Below are 23,928 nucleotides of genomic sequence, written 5' to 3' on the forward strand. Positions count from 1 at the left end.
TTTGTTTTGTGGCTTCAGAAAACTTAGAATCTTTGTCAAAGGTTAAGCCAGGAAGAGGCAAAGTTAACCTTTTATTTTGTGGTTTTAGAAACCTTGAACGTCTTTGTCAAAGAACATGAGGTTCTCTGTGACGTATTTGATTAGGCTAGATGCACGAGAACTAGCTCCATACCTTTTACCTTTATTGAAGGTAAACATTAATAATGTGAGAGCTGTTGCAACTTCATTTAGTGTTATGACAATTTGTTGCTTGAGGATGGGATTAATGCAGCGCAGTAGAAGTGCAATTTGGTTTTGCCCACTCACTACCTTAAGTGTGCAGAATCGTGTTTGAAAACAGTAAAGCCCTTAGTCTGCTACTAGTAGTGGGCAGTCTTTTCCTGAACCAAAGAAAGAGCAATATTTTAGGCTCTTTTTAAATCCTGGCTTTTAATATTTTGGGAAGCTTAAAGGTACATATATTATTAGGAGGATACTTTCATATCATGAAGGTATTTATTTTTAGTGACTGTTGTTTTATAGGGCTTTTGGACCCAGGCACAGGGGTCCCCTCACACTGCTTCTGTTTCACTTTGGCTGAATTGAAGCGGTTTTCTCTGCGAGGTTGCTCTTTGCTGAACACATATGAGAGCCTTGCTCCCTGAATGGAATCCAGCTTCTGGTGACAGTAATATCCAGAAAGGATTCCAGATCAGGTAAGAATATTTTGGGTTTCATGCTATATTGGCTGAGCAGATTTTGTCTAGCTGCACTACCCACCATCCCCTTCTCAATTTGGGAATCAGCTAATTTTAACAGTAGGTAAGATTCATCACAAACAATATAAATTTTCATAATAAAATTTATTATTTGGATACTTAGCTACTGTTAAAGTAGACCCAACCCAGCCTCCCCACGATTTAGGCAACTTAGCCCCCTTGTGGACAGGTAACATACATATACTGTATGTTTGCTTATAGCTTTAGGGTGGATTCTGGGTGAAATACATATATGTTCAGGATTTCGAGCTATACAGTTTGAACGAATTTTGCTGGAAAAGTGCTCAGATCACTTCCATGGGCTATAAATGACTCAAGGCAACTTTTGCCCCAACTCTAATAGCTAGTCAATACAGGAGAGAGATCAGTTTGCCTCAACATGACTTAGGGGAATGTTACCTAAAATTCCCATCCAGTGACATTCTCATAAATATTTTTCAATAAATATAATCAGAATTTGTTACTGATTTTAGTTATCTGCTATGATATTGTCTGAGCTGTAATTGTAATTTTACAAAGTAAAATAAAAAGGGATATTAGAAAAAACACTTATAGCTTGGTAAAATTAGCATATTTTTATGACTGTTGTTTGGAAAAGAGGTCCTGCACAGGGTTGGAAATACTCACTTTCAACTTCCTGTGGAAGGTACAGAAAATTTTTTTGAATTTTTTTTCTTTTACCATGTACATATGCGTATCTTCCTCTGCATTGACGAGTTTTTTTTTAACTGGCCATCCTTAAATTTAGCCCAGTCTAGGGGTGTGCTTAATATATATTTAGCCCAGACTGTGAGGGTTATTGGGCTGTCAAGGAGAATCCTGACAAGAGCTAAAACATTCGAAACACACCTGGTGGAGAACAGGTGCACTCGACAGTCATCCAGTCAGCCATTTGATCTTTTGTTTGAATGCCAACTCGCCTATCAGCATAGAGATATAAGCTAACTTAACAGTTGGTAAGTATCCAAATAATAAATTTTATTATAAAATTTTTTTATTCCTTTAACTTACCATTATGTAGTTTTTATCGTTCATCTTTAAGAACAAATCCTTCATATAACCGTATGAAAATCTAGAAATAAGTTTCAGTGGTCTCGTTAAACTAACTTTTAATGACTAAATACTTCACTTATTGAGGAGGACAACCTCTGGAAGTGGACATCCTCAGTCCAGACTGTACCCTACAGCCAGGTTTTGGCAGTCACTTGTCACTCTGGAAAAGCTTGTCCTCACAGTGCTTTAGAATGCAATATATGCAACTGCAGTTGAGTCAGTCCTGGTTGACACTGGATTAACCAAGTGAAGATGCAACCATAGCCTCATAAGATGTCTCCAGCGCTTGTACATACTATTGCCGTTGGCTCTACTCAGTTTGTCAAGCCAATGATAACAGGCATACCCACAAACAATTCCAGTGTCTTGATAAGACTGTATCAAGTACACATGGCCTCTTCTCTCAAGGAGTACCAGTTACCATAAGATAGATTTTCCAGATTGCGAATAATGTGAGAGAAATTATACTAATTAGTGTGGCATACAAAGCAAGTACTGTACAGTAAAATCTCGCTTTAATGGACCCGGGACCAATGGACATCGGATGTAACAGACAAAATCCGGCCAAGGGTAGTGGCTGCTGTTGTTTACACTTACTCGAACACTAACCTTAGCATTGTTGCAAAATTGAAACTTACCATATATTTCCGTGTATAAGGCAACCTTTAGATAAGACAAGGTAAAAATTATGGCAAATTTTCATGGATTTATCTTATACCTGTAGTATAAGACAAGTGCTGAATTACAAAACCATCTGTGTATAGGCTAGCTTTTGCAACAACAGGTATGTTATGAAATATTAGTTATGTAAAGGTGATGTTACTAAAAATGCTGTTTTACTTATTGTATCCTAAGAAATTTAAAATAAACGAAACAGCAAAGCCAATTCTTTATCATGTTTTTCCTACACAGTTGCCTGAAAGGGAAACATGGTTTAGTTTATGTCTCATTGCCAGTCAGTCACAAACCCCTAACAATACGATAATGTGCGATAATTATTGTACATAATGATCGTTCGTAACACTGAGTGGTTCTAAACCGTTATTTACCACCAAATGAATATTATGTTATCCTAAATGTTATTACTGCTGTATTTACGCTACCATTAAAATTTCTGAAAGGTTACCGAAAAATAAACGTTGCTGTGAGTGCAACCATAACTCAGTGTTTATGCTTTGTCAGCTGGCCTCACATAGATAAAAGTTTACATTTTGTCAGCTGGCCTCACATAGATAAAAGTTGATTTCTTTGATATGGAATTATTCCTGGAATAGGCTATTTATTTTGAAGATATGCCTAAAATATATAAGGTAAAAATGGTTTTACTGTACTTCTATTATTCTCTGTTACTTTTTTAACTAGCAGATGGGATAAAAAGTTGGAGGAAAAGAAGCTGGTCTATTGTAATTTGGTCTCTCTTGCTACCTGTACGCTGCTGCCTGCGCCCGCGCAAAATTTAAAAATATTTTATAAATATTGTTGTATTGGTATTACTTGCTTACCCCATTGCAAAATCAAATTATCGTAAGGTGAAATATCGTAACTCGAGCACTACCTGAGTATTTTAATAGTTTTATCACAAAAAGTGCATTTAATCATGAAAATAAGATAAAAATACAGTAATTAGTGAATATTTCTCAGTGAAAAATACCGTGAATGGGCAGATTTTCAGCGAATAATGAGTATATATGTTCCATAGAGAAATCCGCGAATAGTTGAGTCCACAGGATCGTGAGACTGCGAATACAGGGGTTTACTGTATACCTGCAGCCAGAGTAGACAATGTATATCTCCTAAAAAAATAACATCCTCTAACATAGTAATCATTCCTACAGAACCTGACATTCTTAACCTTGATTCCAGTGGAGCTATCCTGTGAAAAATAAATGTACAGTATCATGATAGCAGCTAACAACCATGAAAGGCCGACAAGCACCGTACGCAATGGCAGCAAGGAAAATTCTGACAAGAGCTACATTTGAAACACACCTGGTGGAGAACAGGTGTACTGGACAGTCATCAGGCTGGCCATATTAGCTAACTTTAACAGTAGGTAATATTCATCCCAAATAATTGGACTAGGTGGGGAAAGGCCAAAGGAAATGGAATAAAAATAAAAAGGCATAAGCAAATGCAGCTGAGCCCAAAGGGAAGCTGCAGAAAACCTCTAGTTCTACCTAAATTGTACCACATAAGGCAAACTGTAAACAATACCTCAACTATGGAAGTGGTGGAAACCAGGGCTTCCTCAGTTTCTCAACTGTGGAAGTGGTGGAAACCAGGACTTCATCAGTGTCTATGTCCACATCCAAGAATGTAGCTATTATTGGCAGTGTAATCCACCTTCTCTCAGCCGATGTGAAGTCAAAAGTATTTGTCAATGTGAATAAGGTGGAAAGATGTAGATACTGTTTTACACCATCATCAAGTAATTCCACAATTGAGCTGTACCTGTGAGACCATGCTACTACTTATACTCAAGTCTGGGTACGATGTCAGAGGTGGTGGGCAGGATGAAACACAAAACCTTGTTGTGAAACATCTTTGCTGAAATGAAGTGAAGTATTTCCTTGAAAATGGGTAAATTAGGACTTAGAAGTACACATCCTTGAGGTCCAAAGATGCCAGCAAGTACCCATTCTTAATGAGCCAAACCAAAGCTGACTTCCACCCTGAAAAACTTTTTATTGGAAAGAATGGGAGATGATCCCTGGGTGATCAAAAGAACTCTGTAAAAGAGCTGAAGCCTAAGGTAGGCTACCACCCTCCAATAACCTTGGGATCTAGAAACCAGACAGCTGCCCTAATCCTCTATTGCCTACTTCTCCATCATAAACCTTACCCACTGTTCACAGCCCGGCGTCTGGTGGGAGTCGGTAGTATTGATCAAAACGAAGGCTGCTGTTTTATCTGCCAGGTGCACTGTGATGTCTTAGCTCTTTAGCAGCCTCTTTCATCTCATGGGTGGAGATGCTGCTGGTGTATAGACCCCGCTCCGTGAAGGCTTAGGTAAGCAGTAAAGGCTGCAAGGAGTCTGTGGTGCGATGAGGTTACGGCTCTCATGTCGCTATATAGAATCAAGTATTAACTCGATTTCAAGCCTTTTCTCAAGAGGTTTGGGCTTGGTTATGATGTGGCAGTTAAGCCCTAAGTGGAGTATTGTCTTGGTCGGGGACGAGTTCATAATTGGTGAGGTTGATATTATCCTCTTCTCAGCTGCGGCACTCTGAGATTGCCGCCGCTGAGGGTAACAAGTTTCTGAGTGATGTTTCTCAGCTGCTTTTTCTGGTCTTTCTCTCAGAGATGGCAAGGGAATGCCATGATGCTTTCTAGGTAATGTAGATCGTGGAAAGCAGGTCTCTGTTCTGTCTGTTCATCTTCTTCATGTTCCTCTCCTGTAGACAAAACCACTGGCCTAATCATTGAACGTATCTACAGGGGCCCCTCTACGCCCCAGCTGAATATCCCAGAGGGTCCATACAGGCCCTCCTGAAATATGCACGAAGAACCCCTTTCTTGAAATACAAGGGCCATATATAGAACAAAAGATGGTGTGGCAATGGGCTCGCCTTTTGGTGTGCTCTTCACTAACTTTTATATGGTAGCAGTAGAAGAGCAGGATTTTTCCCATATACGAAAGTCGTGTATTTACGTGCACTACAGCAACGATGCATTTGTGCAGGCCGACAAGAACGAAGTAGAGGCAATCCGCCACACTTTCCAGGAATGCAGCTTCCTAATTTATGAAGTGGAATTCAGCAGTAGTGGGCAGCTTTCCTTTCTCGACGTTCTCATCTGAAAGACTGACGACGGCCTGAGAACCTCTCTGTACACGAAGCAGACCAACCTTGGCCTCTGCCTTAATGGAGACAGCGTATGTTCTGCAAGGTATAAGAATACCACCATCAAGGCATTCCTAAGGAGGGCCTTAACACACTGTTCATCCTGGCAGGTCACCCACCAAAAATTCGACCGTGTCTCCCAAATGCTCGTAAATAATGGGTATTCGAACAAGCAAGTAAATAAAGAAATATGTACAGCTCTGGATCAGTAGTATGACACACATGAACAGCTGCAGCCCCATCTACAAGAAAGAATTAAATTATACTATAAAGCAAGAATGTACCCTAAATACCTGGAGGATGTCAACACCCAACTGGACCTCGTTATTTACTGCCAAAATAGGCGCACAAGAGACCTGATAATGAACAACCCATCCCCCACTGATAAGAGATCCCCTTAGAAAGACAAATGTGGTATACCATTTCAAATGCCCCTCATGAAACCGGCTAAGGGGATTTCCTGTCATGCGTCAGGTGCTATAAAACTCCATATGAGGGATTCACATCATACAAGGCATCGCAAGAAATACGATTATTGAGAACACCGAGATAACTGGAAAGGCCCCTGACTTGAGATGCCTAAGGTTGCTTGGGGCACTCTTAATACAGCAAGTAAAGCCCTCATTAAATACAACCCAGGAAGTTCTCTTCCTATCCACCAGCATTAGACGTCCTACTGTGCAAAGGCCTGCAATAGACGCCACAGCAAGCGACACTCCAGGCCCTACAATGCAAGATCCAGTGAGCCACCCAGTGACCAATGAAAATATTCACTGGATAATACCAGGCAGTGACGTCACGCAGTGTCACGCACCATGCAGTGACATCACACACCAGCCCAGCCGTTCAGCGAAGCTACAGCAGTGTAACCATCTAGCTTGAGACTTTGGCCTGAAGAAAATTCCTGCTGTCCAATGCGCATTTCACCTCAGCATGCAGTTGACCCCCTAATGAACATACCGTCTACCCCCTTCCTTTGCTGTGAACATGCTCAGCAGTAACTGAGAGAAACGTTGGCCTATAATCTTCCATAAACACCTGAAGTGGATTAACAACTCTACGGACCTGAGCAACTCTACATATCATGACCCCCAGATTTTCATTTGCCAGATGCAACTTGTATAAGTTAGAAATAAATTACATCCTGATTTATGACTATTTCCCTCTCCGGGAATGACAAGTATCGGAGAGTTACTGTTACAATGTAGTAACCAAGAAAAGTCAGTTATTAGAAAATAGAGAAAACTATATCAACTGAATGCAGTTAACGCAGCAATCACTTTTAATACTACCTGTTTGAAAGAGGGTCTACTACCCACATATTATTATTAAGATTATTATTATTAAACCAGTTTAACCAAACTGCTGAGTATGATCCTAGTGGAGGCTTGTATTAAAAAAAGAAAAGAGGAGGTTGATGGCTGTCACTCATAACTTCCATCATCCATGGCTCTGACCCTATCTGTAACAATGATCTTCAGTAGATCCTCAGAATTTCTGCAAACAAGAACCGTCCAAAGTCACTTCCTTTTGATTCTTCTTAGGGGAAATGCCATCTGCCTTTCCTGGCCTGAAAGGTTGACTGTTGCATCCTCAAAAATTTGTCTTCTGGGTGTCCCAAGAGTCCTCTGCTGCTTATTCCTCTGGAACAGTGATTGGCCTTGTTTGTTTGTTTCTGCTTCCTTGATTGAGTTGAATGGTGTAAAACTGGAATCAAAGCACTCCCAATGTTGATGATGGCCAACCTGGTTGGAACAGAATCAAGCATACTAGAGTTTCTTAGAGCAGATTCTCCAGGAACAGGGACAAGTCAAAAAACCCAAGAGATCCTTAAATTCTTGACATAGAGGGAGAAATGAAGTAAGAGATGTCCATTCATGAGTTCATCATCACACTGGTGAAAAGATACACTACCAACTTGATGTGTACAATACAAGCTCTGCCAAGAACACCACTATCATTTTGTCCATTACAATGTTACCCAGTAAATTAGCTTTCCCTGAAAGCACAAAACTTGTGGCTCTTAAGGCACAATGCTGCCAACTTGCCATGGCCAGGGACTCCCACTGTAAGAGTTCAATCATATCAATCTCAACTCTTGTAAAGTTAACCAAGAAAGGAAAGTGGAAAATAAAGTTTGCTCTGACACAGCCTCCCACTAGGAGATATGCTTGCAAAGAGCAGTCCTGGGTGAGATAGAACCTGCCCAATTAATGATCAGGGAGTGTGAAAAGATGAGGGCTGACAATGGGTCTATCGTATCCCTTGCTAGAACATCTACCTTCCATCCTGAGCTTCCCATTTGTTACAATATCTGACATTATACTAAACAGAGGCAAGTTGGCTAAGTTGATCCTGAGCTCTACAACTGAAACCTTCTCTGGCTCCAGCTGCCTCTCTAATTTGAAGTTGATACACTCCACAGGCACCTCATTATGTTGGGAGTGACTGCCTCAAGTTCCAATATATCTGGTTGTTCAATAAAAACCACACTGCCTTGGCTTTAGTCAAATCTTGTCATATTGACTGAAGTAAGAAGAGTTTTTAAATCACTGCTGGGAGGGCAGTGAGCTTTGGGGAACCCCTGTAGTAACGGGAAACCTACGAATTTTGTGCACTTGTTAACAGTTGTGCATACATATGAGAAGTGTGGCAGATGGCAGGTGTTTGATGAGTACCTGATGGTACAGGTGCATAGTGGGCTAACACTCCTCTGCATGTTAAACAAAAGACCGCAGTGTCTGGTATACTAAAACCACAGATATGGCCTGTGACTGACTGATCTTTTTGTAGTGGAGCAAATAAAATTCTAATAATAAAACAAAAATGCTAAAGAATTTTTGCCCTAGCCTAAAAAAAAAAAAAAAAAAAAAAAAAAAAAAAAAGTGAAAGTACTGGACTGCACAAGGTCCTCCCCAAACAGCAAAGAGTCAGTAATGATAAGGATGCGTATGCAATAAAGCTTATCCAGCAAATATAAAAGAAAATGGTATTTTCATTATAAAATAAGTTTTTAAATATATTTACCTGGTCGTTACATATATATAGCTTTATCCCGCCGATTAAATCGCGCAAGACGGCAGAAATTCAAAATTCGCGGCAATCGCCAATAGATGGCCAGGTGGTCATACCTGAGCGCCCTCTACTAGGTACCTAGAACCATTCCCAATTGTCCTCAGGAATTCCATGCCCCTGTTCTCAGAGGGGAGGAGGGAGGACCTTTATATGTAACTTTGTAACTACTTTGGTAAGTATATTTAAAAACTTATTTTATAATGAAAATACTATTTTTAAATATCTAACTTCCTGGTAGTTACTTTGGAACTTATATATAACTGATTGACACCCTTGGTGGTGGGTTAGAGAACCAAACACACTTGGGAATTCGTGTGATAATTACTAACTATATATTAGCTGTAACCATACTCTGGTTCTTACCTGATAAGGAAGCTGGCTTCATAGTTATCCTGCCTCATTCGCCTGCATTCCTTGAGAAACCCAGCTGACCCATCCAGGGGCTGTAGAAAGTCTCTATGGGTCTGTCACACGGTCCTCGACCTTAACATGACTAGACCACCACCCTTGCTATCCTGGCATAGCCATGGACAAAGAGCTGACCACCTGACCCACTAAAATCACTAAAAACACACTCCATAAAACCCTAACTTAGACTTGCAACCCCAGACTGTGGAAGGTTGCAACAACCTTCACAGACAACCTGTGAGTTCAAGAAAAGGCAAGGGTATAATAAAAATAAGGTTATAGGTTAGAGGCAGTAGTACCTTCTCCAACTAAAGTTCAGGAGGCAACGTGACGGACCTAGGGAACAACAATCCTCATATTGGGTCTGTACTTTTTAAGGTAACAATCTGCGAAGACAGACTTGCTTCTCCCAGAATGTCGCTTCCAAAATCGATTTCATCGACTTATTATGTCTAAAAGCCATCGAAGTTGCCACAGCTCTTACTTCATGAGCTTTGACTTTGAGGATTGGGAAGTTTTTCGTCACAGTTTTGGTGAGCTTCCCTTATTAAATCCTTGATAAAGAATGCCAGAGCATTCTTTGATAAGGGCAACAAAGGTTTCTTCACCGAGCACCAGAGGTTGTCCGACTGACCTCTCATGTTTCTGGTCCTCTGTATATAAAATTTTAGGGCCCTAACTGGACAAAGGCCTCTGTCCTTTTCCTGTCCTACTAAATGAGACAGCCCTGGTATGGTAAAGGATCTGGGCCATGGTTGAGACGGGTTCTCATTTTTAGCGAGGAAACCTAGTTGTAGAGAGCAGACTGCATTCTCCCCATTGAAGCCTACCTTCTTGCTAAAGGCTTGTAATTCTCCTACCATCTTGGCAGTAGCCAACGCAACCAGGAAAAGGGTCTTCTTCGTGAGATCCTTCCATGAAGCCTTATCGAGAGGTTCAAACCTGCTCGAGGTTAAAAACTTTAGGACTACGTCCAAATTCCAAGAGGGGGTCGGGTTGTCCTTCCTTTTAACCGTCTCAAAAGACCTTAAGAGGTCCGTGAGGTCTTTGTCTCCCGACACGTCAAGATTTCTGTGACGGAAGACGGAAGCAAGCATGCTGCAGTATCCCTTGATGGTTGATACTGCTAGGTTTCCTTGGACTTTTAAATGCAGCAGAAAATCTGCCATTTGAGTTATAGAGGTACTGGAAGAGGAAATGTTATTATTTCTGCACCACTCCCTGAATACGTCCCATTTTGATTGGTACACCTTGAGTGTGGACGTTCTCCTCGCTCTCGCAACAGCTCTTGCAGCTTCCCTTGAAAAGCCCTTTGCTCTTGCCAGCTTTTCGATAGTCGAAAGGCAGTTAGGTTTAGAGCAAGGAGATTTTGATGGTATCTCTCTATATGCGGCTGTCTGAGTAGATCGATCCAACAAGGTAACGACCTGGGGGTGTCTACTAGCCACTCCATCACCTCTGTGATCCATGGTCTCATGGGCCCAAAAGGAGCTATCAGGGTCATGGACGGGCGTCGTTCGACTCCCCTGAACTTCTTCATGACTCTGTCTAGGATCTTGAACGGGGAAAAGCGTCACGCTTAGTCCCCCTCCCTATGAGGAAGGCGTCCACTGCCACTGCTTCCTGGTCTGGGACTGGAGAACAGTAGACTGGTAACCTCTTCGTTCTCTGTGTTGCAAATAGGTCTATTGACGGTTCTCCCCACAGATTCCAAAGGCTGTTGCACACCTCAGTGATGTAAGGTCCATTCTGTCGAGAGAACCTGTCTTCCTCTGCTGAGGAGATCCGCTCTGACGTTCTTCTCTCCCTCTATGAAGCGGGTGATCAGAGTTAAATTGTTTGCTTCTGCCCACAACAGGAGATCCTTTGCTGCCTCGTAAAGGGAATCTGAACGAGTGGCCCCATTTCTTGATGTAGGCCAACGCTGTGGTGTTGTCCGCGTTGACCTGTACTATCTTGTTCTGGACCTTCTCCTGAAAGTGGACTAGTGCTAGATGAATGGCCACCAGTTCCTTGATTTTACAAGGATATGCCATTTCTTCTGATAGTTTTCCCACAGACCTGAGATCTCGCCCTTTCCCAGCGTTGCACCCCACCCCACGCCTGAATACAACACTAGGTCGGGGTTCTTCTGTTGAAGTTCGAGGCCCTTTTGTAGTTTGTTGGGGTCGAACCCCAACTCAAATGATTTTTGATTCCCAGAGGGATCGGAATCCACTTCTCTAGATCTTGGCCTCTTTTCCAAAAGTTTGACAAATGGAACTGAAGTGGACGGAGATGTAGTCTTCAGAGGGGGACGAATTGTTCGATCGAGGAGAGGGTCCCTAGCAGACTCATCCACTCCTCACCAACAGGTCCATCTCCCTAAAAAGAGCTTCACCTTTTCCAGGCAATCCAGAATGCATTTCAGGGCTGGAAAAGCCCAGACTGACTGAATTCTCATCCCCAGGTAAATGATGTCTTGTGAAGCTGTGATTTGGTTGGATTTATTACTAGTCCTAACTGTTGTATCAACTTCATTGTCACTCAAGATCCTCCAGACACTTTGCTTGTGATCTGGCTCTGATTAGCCAGTCATCCAGGTACATCGATATCCGTATTCCTTTAGATGTAACCAGTGAGCTACGCCTGATGCCACTCGTGAGAAAACGTATGGAGCCGTGTTCAGTCCAAAACAAAGTCCTCTGAACTGATAAGTTGTCCCGAGATGCACAAAACTCAGATATTTTCTGTAGTTCGGGTGAATTGGACTGAAAATACGCGTCCTGTAGGTCTCATCGAGACCATCCAGTCTTCTTGTCTGGTGCCTGCTAGGGACTGACGCAGATGTCTCCATAGCAAACTTGACTTTGCTTATGATCACAAGTTCAATGGACTTACGTCCAGAACTGGTCTCCAACAACCCGAGTTCTTGGGTACCAGAAAAGTCTGTTGTAAAACCCCCTGGGGACGAGAATTCCTTTACCTCTTCTATTGCTGATTTTGATAGCATCTGGGTCACCTGTTCCTGAAGAGCTACTGCTTTGCTCCCCGAGTAAGTAGTTGTCAACTCTAACGGCTCTGGTGAAAGATGAGGTTTCCTCTAGGAAGGGGATCTTGTATCCTTCCTTCAAAACTTCGACTGTCCAGTCGTCCGCCCCCTTTGGCTCCACTTTGCCAGAAGTGGGATAATCTGGCTCCCACTTGTGTCTGGAGGATGTTGTGTTCACTTCCTGGGTTTCGTTGTTGCTTGGGGTTCTTGGAGGTTGTCCTCCAGAAGCCATTCTCTGACTCCTCTCGAAAACCCGCTCTCCCACGAAAGGGCTGACGTGTAGGAGGCGCCTCCTTCTCCTTCCTGGCTAAAAAGTTTGCCGAGAACCTTCCTAGCAGTCCTTGTAATCAGATCTAATGCGTTGATTGCTGTGCAAAAGCTGCTGATAAATCCTTCACCAGCTCTGAAGGGAAGAGTTGTTTGGTTAAGGGAGCATACAAAAGCTCTGATCTCTGAGCGAGAGTCACTCCTGATGTAAGGAACCCACAGCATAGCTCTCTTCTTAATGACACCTGCTGTGAAAAGGGCAGAGAGTTCGACCGTCCCGATCCTCACGGCTTTATCGAGACAGGTAATAAGGTGCATCTGCGGATCGTTCCTCATCTGTGACAGGTTCTCTCGAGAATGGAGAGTCCAATCCATCAAGCTGAAGACTTCAATTGTTCTAAAGATGCCCTTCAGCAAGTGGTCCAATTGCAACCACAAAACCTTGGCCTTTGACAAGGCTGTTCTCCAGTCCCAGACTGGAGAAGTCCCCTTGGGAGGAGGCAGGAACTCCCAAGCCGAGAGCTTCCCCAGTCTCATACCACACGCTAGATCTAGAAGCCAACCTAGTCGGGGGAAAAGAAAAAGTTGTCCTTCCCTGTTCTTTCTTCTTCAAAATCCAGCCATTCAGTGTTGAAAAGGCTTTCTTCACTGATTTTGCTAATACTGTCTTCTTGAAGGAAGAAGACTTTTGGGGTCTCCCATCAAAAACTGGATCAGGAGGTGGACTCCGAGAACGGGCTGTTGAAAATCATTAGGAAATAAGTCCGCCAACAGCGAAAGTAGTCTCTTCAGATCTGCAGCATGAAGAGTTTCTTGCAAAATCTCTTCCTCCGAGATCTCTTCCAAAGGATTAGCTAAATCCGATGGCAAGCAGTGGGGGAATCGTTTAACGACATGTTTGCATGAGCACGTATCGCCAGCTTGCTGCGAGGGGAGATGTCGAGCGAGTGGGGAATCGTGTGTGACGTCATGTTTGCATGCGTCACGCATGCGCCCAGCTTGCTGCAGAAATAACGAACCTTGTCACCTCCCAGTCACGCTTGCTATTGCTCAAATGGCAGCGTTTATGAGCTTTAACCTGCAGCGAATCCGCGTCTTCCTTGTTGTTAGCGTCTTGCTGTTCTAACTCTTGTCTTACCCTCTTCTTGGGTCTGTTGGCGTCCCAAGGTTCCTTTCCCTGTGGTTTTTTCTCAGTCCTTAAAACTTGTAAGAGTCGAAAAAGAGACGCAAGGGACTGCTGCACTTCTGACAAAAACTTGACTTGTGGTGCTGCTTGCTGCTGAGGAACAACTGGAGATGGCACTGGACGAACTTCTACAACCTTGAAACTTTGGCTGGGATCCCAAGAGAGGATGAGGTGGTGACAAGCCTTTTGCGACACGCCCCAATCTGGGGGTGGGGAGAAGCGTGAACTGAAGTGATGTACAACGTCTTCTTCCTCCGATGAGTTCTGCGTCTTACGCCTCTGTTTAGCGCCAAACGTTGTCTTCTTCCAATAGGAATTTCTCAGGAGAGCTCCATTTGCTGCAAGAGGGTTGTTGGGGCGTGACAGGGGACCTTTCTCTTGATAGGTCTAGAAATCTGAGATTGACGCCATCCACGTTTGGGTCTAGCGTCATCCGAAGATGAAGAACACGTCCTCATCTCGCCTTTCCTGCGGCGAGGGGAGCGTCCCTGGGATGCGTAAACAGGATCGCCGAGGGGACGTCCGATCGTTGTTCAATGTCTCTCACCTCCCTTGGCCTGTCGTCAAAGCTCCTTCTCCCAGGGGTTGGGGAGCATGGAAGAGGCCTAGGGCTAGGAGCGTGACAGACACGAACGGACGCACCCTCCACTGCACTAACACTGTCACAGAACTTTTGTTGTAAACTATGCACTGCCCCACATCACTTCTCTATCCGAGTAAGGGATTGTACTGAAACTCCCAAGGCAGAAATAGCATTCATAATATCCTTCAAGGATGGGTTACTTACCTCCGCTTTTCTTGATTGGAACGGGTACTACTACCTTAGGGCTAGGATCAGGAATATTAGAATCAGACAAGTTAGAAAGGACTTGACTATCAGAAGACCTAGCTGACAGAACACTGAAGATCTAGCTCTCCTAATTCTGTCCTTCTCCAATCGCTGTACATAGCGATCATATTCTCTCCACTCTCTCAGACAAACGTTCAGCACTCTTCACATCTATTATCAAATGTACACACATGACCTCTGCATTTCTTACATACATTGTGGGGATCAAGGGCAGCTTCTTTAGGAAGAACCAGGTCTTGCATCCCCTAACACACATTCTAACAACAGAGTCAGCCATCTTGAGAATACAAAAGTAAGTTTTGGTTCGGAAACCTACAAACTAATTGACAGAGAGAAAGAGAAATCCAGGAAAATTAATATCAAAAATGCCAAAAATTAAAAACCAAACAATGGGTACTTCACCAAAGTAGACAAAGTAAAACCAAAAAAGAGCGAATTTCCAATGTGTTGACTAGAAACAACGGCAGGGAATTTCTGAGGACAATTGGGAATGGTTCTAGGTACCTAGTAGAGGGCGCTCAGGTATGACCACCTGGCCATCTATCGGCGATTGCCGCAAATTTTGAATTTTTGCCGTGCGCGCGACGAATCGGCGGGATAAAGCTATATATATGTAACTACCAGGGAAGTTAGATATTTAAAAATATATCTTTCATAAAAAAGAAATTAACTGAAAAAGACACTGGCAGGTGCAAATTTTATTATTTACTGTGAAAAATTTTATGCATGAAGTTTCCTTTACCCAGCCCAAAAGAATGGCTAATAGAGCAGCAGCTGTCAAATACCTATTTTATAAAACAACTGAAATTTGTATTTACCAATGCCTGCAAATGGATTAGTAGCTGGTTGATTAGGTTCACTTTGAAGCTTCTCCTCAGCTATAGCTAAATTTCCTTTGTAACTCTCGTTGTCAGGTTCGAGTTCCAGAGCCTTCAAGTAACAAGTTTTTGCTTGAAGATGGTTGTTTAAACTTGAATATGCCAAGCTACCAAAACAATAAAAAAGCAGAATTTATCACTTAAGAACATAATCACTGAAATGAATGTTCTCCAATATACATACATACCACAAGCAACCAACATCTTATAACCAAGACATCAAATACAGTAAAATATGAACAGATGTTTGATATAAAAATAAACAATAAAAAACCCATCAATAAAACTAATTTTAAAATTTGCATTTTTCCTAGGTATACAAACCAGAGTCTTTTGTATAGGAGTATATTTCAATACCACTGGGAATTAGTTGCTGAAATTGGTAACAAGCAAGGTCCTCTAGTGGTTAATGGGGAGTCGGGGAATGCCCCTCACCTGATAACTGACATTAGCCACTATTCCTTCAGCCACAGGGATGGAGCAGTTAAAGTGGGTTCAAATATATAAAAGACTTATTTGTATATCTAGAAAAATACATATCACTTTCAGAATTTGTTTTGCAAACACAAACCATCATTTTGTACTTAAGAGATTTATTTGTTAGGAGTGAGGTTGTTCCCTCCAATTAGATGTAAAGCTCCCAGCTGTGCTTGCAATCAGGGGGAAGTCATGACTTGTGTAACCTCTTCCTGGTCTGTGAAAAGGTTGACCAGAGCAGTAGTGCCCTGAGCCAGAATACCTTGCCCACAGAAGGATACTCAAGTAAAGAAAAAACATCAGAGAACCACAAGATGTCTTGTAAGGAAATTCAAGGCAGAATGCAGCTACTTGTGAAAAGAACTGAGCAGCTCTACCTAAGCTTCCTCCTCCTATGTTAAAAGGGAGAGTGAGGGAGACATATCTTAGACTATTCTAAGATTGGGTGATTGAAATCTTGAGGGTGATCCAAAATGGACAAAGGACAGAAAGAGTGTCCAGTCACTCTGTGTTCACCCTCCAGGCTTACACTAAGCTAAAGTAATTAGGCAAGATACTTTTCTTGTCAGGGAGCCCGGTGCCAAATCCACCTGCAAGCAACCATTGTAGGTCCTAATAAATACCTAGGGGCCTGTGGGCAATGTCCCCCTGATAGAGTGAGGAGAGTGGCCTAAGTCTAGACACCTGCCCTCATTGCCTAGAAGCACTACAAAGTTCACCATTATGGGATAAGGCAGGTCCTGTGCCCTAAGTTTGTCTCCTCTATCCTTGATGAGTACAGTGGATAACATCCTCCTAAGAGCGGTCAAAATTCATTGGGTACCTTACAAAGTCAGAAAAAGAAGGATATCCCTGGACACCTCCTCCGATGCTAGCCAGAGATGAAGGAAAGCGGCTGGAACTGAAAACTTAGACCTTGGGTCCCTCAAGAAGAATCTTACAGCTTGCAAAATATGTATAAAAAAATGTCCATTCCAAAATCACCAACTGAAGTCCTGGTGGGAGGGGTTGGAGAAAACTCAAACCTCCCATCAGGAGCTGATGAGTCCTGAGACTTTGCTCCACCCACAAGACAAAGAAGACAAAGAAGAGAAATATGTAAGAAGACCTAAGTTCATTAAGAATATGCTGGAAACTAGATTGGGCACAAGAATACGAACCTCTCTACCAAAGTGACCCCAACCACTGAGCTGGTCTGCCAGCCCATTCCCTCCAGGCAAATAGCCAAATGGTGTGGTGCACTGTCCACTCATGCATCTGCAAATGCCACAGAGTAAAGCCAGAGGAGAGCCTTCCTCTTTGCTTGTTAAGGTTCCACTGAGATTGAGCTGTAACAACAGCAATACTGGGTAAACTTGCAACTATTCCTGGCAACCTGCAGGGAAGCAATGCTTCATGCGTTCCCAGGATGTTGACCTACAGATAAAAGGCCAGAAACCCCTCCCCCCCAACAATCCTGAAGAGTGTTCAAACCTTTTTTCAATGCAACCATAATATGAATTTTAGGAGGAAGGACAGTTTATCTCAACACAGCAGTAACACTTCTGTGACTTACAACAGAAAAGACCCTATGAGGCATCAGTTTGCTGAATGCAACCCTTCAAAGCTGATCTGATTGTTCCTGGCAGGGCAGGAATCAGAGCTCATACCTCCCTGAGTTTGTTGTGCTTACGAGCATATTCAGGTACAGTCTGTTAACTGGGCATGAGATCTAACTTCTTTCCTTTTGCAAAAACCGGTTAAAAGGAAGCAGAGGTCCAAGAAAAAAAACACTTACCAGATAACACTCAAAGTGTAGGTGTAGCAAAAATCTCAAGACAACATTCAGATAGGAACCTAGTAATCGCCCCTGAAACTGATACTGTAAAAGACAAGTAGAGGAAAATTTAGTTCTGATGGACAGGTACCCAAAAGTATGTTTCTCAGTACTCCCAAGCTGAAAGTTTGAAGTTGTACCCTCTGATGGACTATAGCACAGCTTGGGCCATTCCATCTTGAAAGAGTACATAGCAGAGTACATAACACCTACTCCTAAAAGGATAAGGTCCACAGACTTGACTCCAGTCTCATTTGACCTTTGATTGGTAAGGTTCCACTGAGATCGTGCTGTAACAATACTGAATACACTTATGACTACTGTATTCCTGGAAACCTTCAGAGAAGCAATGCTTCACGTGTTCCCAGGATGTTGACCTACAGATGAAAGGCCAGAACCTGGCACCAGCCAGTGCCCCCCCCCCACCCCCCAACAACCCTGAAGAGTGTTCAAACCCTACTTTAATGCAACCATAACATGCATTTTGGGAGGAAGGAGAGTTCATAGAGCTTCCCCCTGAGGAGTTCCTGTCATCCCAACACAACATTAGCACTTCTGTGACTTACACCAGAAAGACCCTATGAGAAAACAGTTTGCTGAATGCAACCCTTCAAAGCTGAAATCTAACTATTCCTGGCAGGACAGGAAGAGCTCATACCTCCATGAGTTTGTCGTGGTAAAAGCATAACCACATACGGTCTGTTAAAAGGATGCAGAAGTTCAAGAAAAAACACATTTACCAGGTAACACTCGAGGTGTAACCATAACAAAACTACCAAGACAACATTCAGATAAAAACATAGTAATCATCTGTAAAGATGTCTTCAGTTAGAAACAGAGCTTTGAAATTGATCCTGTAACAGAGAAGCGAGAAAAACTTAAGAGTTCTGATGAACAGGTACTCAAAAGTATGTTTCTCAGTACTCCTAAGCATGAAGTTGTACCCTCTGATGGACTATACCACAGCTTGGGTCATTCCATCTTGAAAGAGTATGTAACCCCTACTCCTAAGAGGATAAGGTTCACAGACTTGACTCGAGTCTCATTTGACCTCTTACAGTGTAGAGGCAACTGTGAAATACTCTGGAGACTTATCCCTCACAACTTATAATGCCTTCCCCCATTGCCTCTTTAATCCATGCTGGCAAGGCTAGAGATCTTGAAGAACCTGAGGGGGCAGTTAAGACAGATCTGTGTCTAAGAGAAGAGAGGTTGGTAGTCTCAATACAACAACGATGTCCGCCCCAGAGGCCTGTTATACAGGCAGTCCCCCGATTAACCCTTAGTGGACGGATTGAGCTTCAGTGTGAAGTAAAACAGGTTTGGGGAGGTGGACAGATTGAGCTTGAGTGTGAAGCAAAATTATGCACCAATGTTATGGTAATAATGATTCGAAACAAAGGTGCCAATACTTCTATATGCTATAAATTCACTAACGGCAACTTTTATACAGACGTGAGAGTTAAGCCAGTATCAGTAATGCTTGTGACTTCAAGGGGGAAGGTACTGCATCTCTCTCTCTCACACGAGTCTTTGTGTAAATTTGCTTGTAAATATATGAAGGGGTTGCTGTTGATTTTTGTTTTTGTCTTCTACGATAGTATGTCGGTTGTAAATGTAATTTTACAAAGAAATATTAGAAAATGCATGTAAAAGTAAAAAAAAGTTACTGAATCTTCCTTCTCGTAAACTTACATGAATATTTTACAACAAATATGCAAAAAATTTGTTACTCCGTTTATTTCTATCTGTTTGATATTGTGTGAGCAGTAATAATAATTTTACAAAATCCAAAAAACTTATTTATTAGAAAAAACATATATAAACTGGTAAAATTTACGATTGTCTTGTAAATGAGGCCCCACAAGGGGTTGTAAATAGTCATTTTCAACTTCTCGTGGGAGGTAGGGAAAAATTTTTTAGAATTTTTTTTATTTATACAGTGTGAATTTACATGTTATTCTCTTTCCATTGATATGATTTTTTTTTATTTTGCCGACCTCAAAGTTTCCCCAGTCTGGGGCGCTGCACATTGATAAATTATGCTGTCCCTTAAGGGTTAATGGCGGGGGTTCTGTTCCTGGCCGAGTGCTGCTAACCGAAAATCACTGATAATTATGGCTATCAGTGGGGGTTCCGTTCTGACAGCATGACGATAAGCGAAAACCGCTCATAACCAAAAATCAGCGATTTTCAGTGCCTATAACCTGGTATTGGAGCTGATAACTGGAGACTGGCACCTCTGTATGGTATGTATCGGTGCCAATACCTGATTATTGGCGCCGATAAGGAGAAATCAGTGATTTTTGGATCTGAAAATTGCAGAAAATTGCTGATCTTCGTTGCTAGACCAGCGTCGTAAGACCGGATTGCCAATAACTGAGCCCGCTGATAACTGGGAACTGTCTGTAAATGGCGTTTACGTCGTAAGTGCAAATAAACCGTTGATCGACGCCGTTAACCGCTTACCGACGCTGAAAATCTGGTTATTGACATCGTTAGCCAAGCACCGTAAAACCGGAATGCCAATAAGCAAGGACTGCCTGTATCCAAAACTCTATTCCCTGTTTCTGTAATATATTCAAGGCAAAGCAAGCAACCCTTAAATGTTGCTAAAAAATAATGGGAAAGTTACATATTAACGCCCCCATCTTTTCCATTCCCACTTAGCCATTGCTGGAGGAGGATGGAAGGGCTGGAAATTAGTCTAGGATTAGAGAAGTTGCAACTTCCCAACCTACCAGAAGGACTAGGCACACCCAAAAATATGGCTACAAATCACTTTGCTGCCACTATTGGCTGATAAAATTTGGGTGGTGGAAAAGAGAGCCTGGGACTCCCACTTCCCTCTCCACTGCCGTTTCCTTGTTACCTCTGAACAGGGTAATGTACAGTCTAACACCGATCCAATGAGGAGGTTTCTTGTCCCTTCCCAAGGAAAGCATGACGAATGGAAGTTTTCAACTGCAACAATGGTCAGGAATAAGAAAAATTACACTTCCTTCTTGCCATTATTCAAGTCTTACTTCCCCTTCATGCAGGAACCAAAAAACTATGATGGTCATTTCTGCTGTGGAAGGAGCAATGATCGATACCACCAAGGCACCCTACATAGCTGTAAGGAAGTTTTTTGCCTGACCGCCGGAAAAACAAGACCAGAAAGTTAAACTTACCAAAACACCATAAGCACAATGTAACCACAGCATTCAGAACAACTTTGCCTCCTGTATAGCTGTTCAAGAACTCCATTCAATAGAGTTCAGGACAGCAGTGGTTGCTTCCTCAAGATCATTAGGCTCACTGAGAGTCAAAAGATCTATGTTCCAACAATACTGCAGGGATCCTGAAAGGATGCAAGGTCCCTCCCTTCCCAGTTCAAATTCCCTGAGGTAAGAGTTGTACAACCCACAAAGAAGACAAATCAGTAACATCAGGTTCTCTTCGGGAGTGAATGTACATGAAAGGCACAGTCAATGCTGATTGTATAATAACGATTATGAAGGTATAACCTCTTAAAATCAAGGAAGAAAATCCGATAATTCTGTCTGATCGGTCAAAACTGAACTTACTGAAGCAACCATGCTTGTGTTTATTACAATCCAAGCCCTAACTAACAGACTAGACTGTCTCTCATGAATGTAAAATCACAAGGAATCATAGAACAGATGTCTTGAGTGTCTGTACATGCAATAGCCTGCTTATACAGACAGAGGGTATGACAGTTACTTGATCTTTCATGAAAGCTTAGGTTAATAAAATGCTGCTTGTGAGAGCATTAGAAGCACAATCATGAAGTAGACTATCCTGACTTGAGTATAACACAAATGCATGTGGAAAGAACCTCCCAGTATTCGAAGTACTTAAAAAAAAAAAAAAAAGTGGTATGTGACACACCACCAACAACATTCATACTGAAGGGAGGAGGCTGTGTTAATTCAACCTTGCTTGGCCTGAAGCCAAGGGAGAAGAATTAATGCACAAAGGCAAAACCAGTTTAAGATTGCAAACTTTTCCCCAATTGGAAGAGTGAAATATAGTTCAAAGATCCAAAGACTCCATCAATTTCAGTAGTCAATTGTTGCATTCCAGTTGAATAGTTGGTGTGCCCATGCACTGCTGTGCACAAACACTGCACTTACCTGAATTGAACTGATTTTTTCCACAAAAGATAACTTGGACTTACCTGCCATTGGAGTGTGCCCGATCCTAAGACTGAGCCCACACCAGCAAACAGATTGTGATATTCCAACCAATGTACTTCATGTAAGGACAGAAGAAAGGATTACCTGCACACTGGTTCACAGACCAGATATAGACAGGATTTCATTCCCCAAAACACCCGAGATACATGGTTGGTTCAAGGACTGAGCATTCATCCAAGTGTGTGACTAGGTAATCTTCAATGCACAGGTTTCATTTAGTACATCTGCAGAGGGACAGAAGAGGAAGACCCCAATGAGATCTTCCCTGAAGAGTGCTCAGTGCTGTGCACATTCCTAAAAGTGCACATGTACCTAGCAACCAGGTAGCATTGGTTCATGCTCTGTACCTGAGAGGGTAAGGGGAGAGGGTGCCCTACCCATTGTCTAAGAGCAGCCAGTGCTAACACCTTGTACAACACCAACAGAGTTGCATGTGGGCCCCTCCCGTCCCTCCCTGGCGTGTCTCTCCAGTGACACGAAGGGAGGGAGGATGTCCCAAACACCTGTGAGTACACGTATTCTGTTCTGAAACCAAACACCTGCCTAGTAACTAGGACAAACAGACTCCTCTATGGTGACTCTTCAGGATTACACTAGAGAAACTCTCCCTGCAGAAGTTGAAGTAACCCTGGATCACCTTAACAGTCAGCAGCAGCTCAGCAAAATGCCCTAAAATGCCGAAGTTCAACAAGTAATTCCAGCTGGCGCCAAAGCACACTCCTATATAAAAGAAAATGGTTTGTATTTTCATATGAACAAACATATATGAAAAAAAAACATAATGCTAGCTGAATTCTGTTAAATATCCACCTTACTAAGGATTTTCTAAATATAACTTTACTAATATCAAAACTGAAATGGAAGAATCATCCCTTTGATGACCTTTCTCTGACAGAAAACCACTGGGAGAATGTCTTACCCCATTCTTCCATATGCTTTGCTATACTGGGGTTCAATTTGTAGTGCTCGTTTACAATCCTGAATGGCATCTAAATGCTGGTTTAGCTTACTATGTGCTGCTGCTCTATTACAATAGTATACAGCATTTCTAGGGTCTTTGCTTATTGCTCTGAAAAAGAAAAGAAAGAGAATTTGTTAAGACAGAAGCCATAAAATATGCTCCTTTAAGTTTTACTGAGAAAAGCACCCTACAAATATTACTTCTATTAACAACTAGCTACTTGCATTACAAGAGTCAAAAGGCAATTATGGATGAGAAAATTAAAATTAATATTAAAAATAAATTTCTCATTACTCAATATCTCAACTTTTCTTGCACTTTAACAAGACAAGGAACTAACAAATATTTCAAAAGTGAGTAAAAATTTTATTTACTTGTACACTGGTTTCAAAATACAAATCTTATTTTTTACTTGTACACTGGTTTTGAAAGAAAACCCTTCAGGGAAAATACCAATACAAACCTAATCTGTATTCTAAAAACTCATCAAATGGACCTTATCCAACCATACCTGATAAGAACTAACACACTACAGGCAGTCCCCGGGTTACGGCAGGGCTTCTGTTCCAGTGGCCTGCTGTAAGTTGGAAATCACTGTAACCCAGAACACCGTAAGAAAAATTTATAAAAGAGAGAGAGAGAGAGAGAGAGAGAGAGAGAGAGAGAGAGAGAGAGAGAGAGAGAGAGAGAGAGAGAGAGAGAGTGTGTGTGTGTGTGTGTGTGTGTGTGTGTGTGTGTGTGTGTGTGTGTGTGTGTGTGTGTGTGTGTGTGTGTGTGTGTGTGTGTGTGTGTTATGTAAGCTGGAAAAAGAAACAGGTTTGTAAGCTTTGCACTGGCTATACAGTATACCTGTTTTCTCCCCTTCTTATAGTGAATGATCCCAGTGGCTACAGCTCCCTAAATTTGTTTTCTCACCTCGTTATAGTGCTGGCAAGTTATGGTGCTGTAATCTTTGGCACTGTTACAGCGCCTGATTTTTTTATGAATATATTTGAAAAAGCGCCATAAGTACAGAATGCCATAGGTCGAGACAGCCGTAAACTGGGGACTACCTGTACTAGTCTTTTTACCTTATGGGTTTAGAATGCACCAATTACACTTGTACTGTTCCATTATCTGCAACA

The 23,928-nt window shown here is 42.2% G+C and overlaps 1 protein-coding gene across 6 annotated transcripts in view; it reads right to left on the reverse strand.

Moving 5' to 3' along the window:
• LOC136850225 (small glutamine-rich tetratricopeptide repeat-containing protein alpha-like) overlaps positions 1-23,928 on the reverse strand; it is a 157,483-nt gene that overhangs the window by 74,232 nt on the left and 59,323 nt on the right. For all 6 annotated transcript variants that reach the window (XM_067123860.1, XM_067123862.1, XM_067123865.1 and 3 more), the window contains 2 exons: positions 22,763-22,912; positions 15,289-15,455 (listed from right to left, as the gene is read on the reverse strand). In XM_067123860.1, coding sequence (XP_066979961.1) covers positions 15,289-15,455; positions 22,763-22,912 — 317 coding nt within the window. The remainder of the gene's footprint in view (positions 1-15,288; positions 15,456-22,762; positions 22,913-23,928) is intronic.

Source organism: Macrobrachium rosenbergii, chromosome 21, assembly GCF_040412425.1.
Source record: "Macrobrachium rosenbergii isolate ZJJX-2024 chromosome 21, ASM4041242v1, whole genome shotgun sequence".
NCBI classification, from domain to species: Eukaryota; Metazoa; Arthropoda; class Malacostraca; order Decapoda; family Palaemonidae; genus Macrobrachium; species Macrobrachium rosenbergii.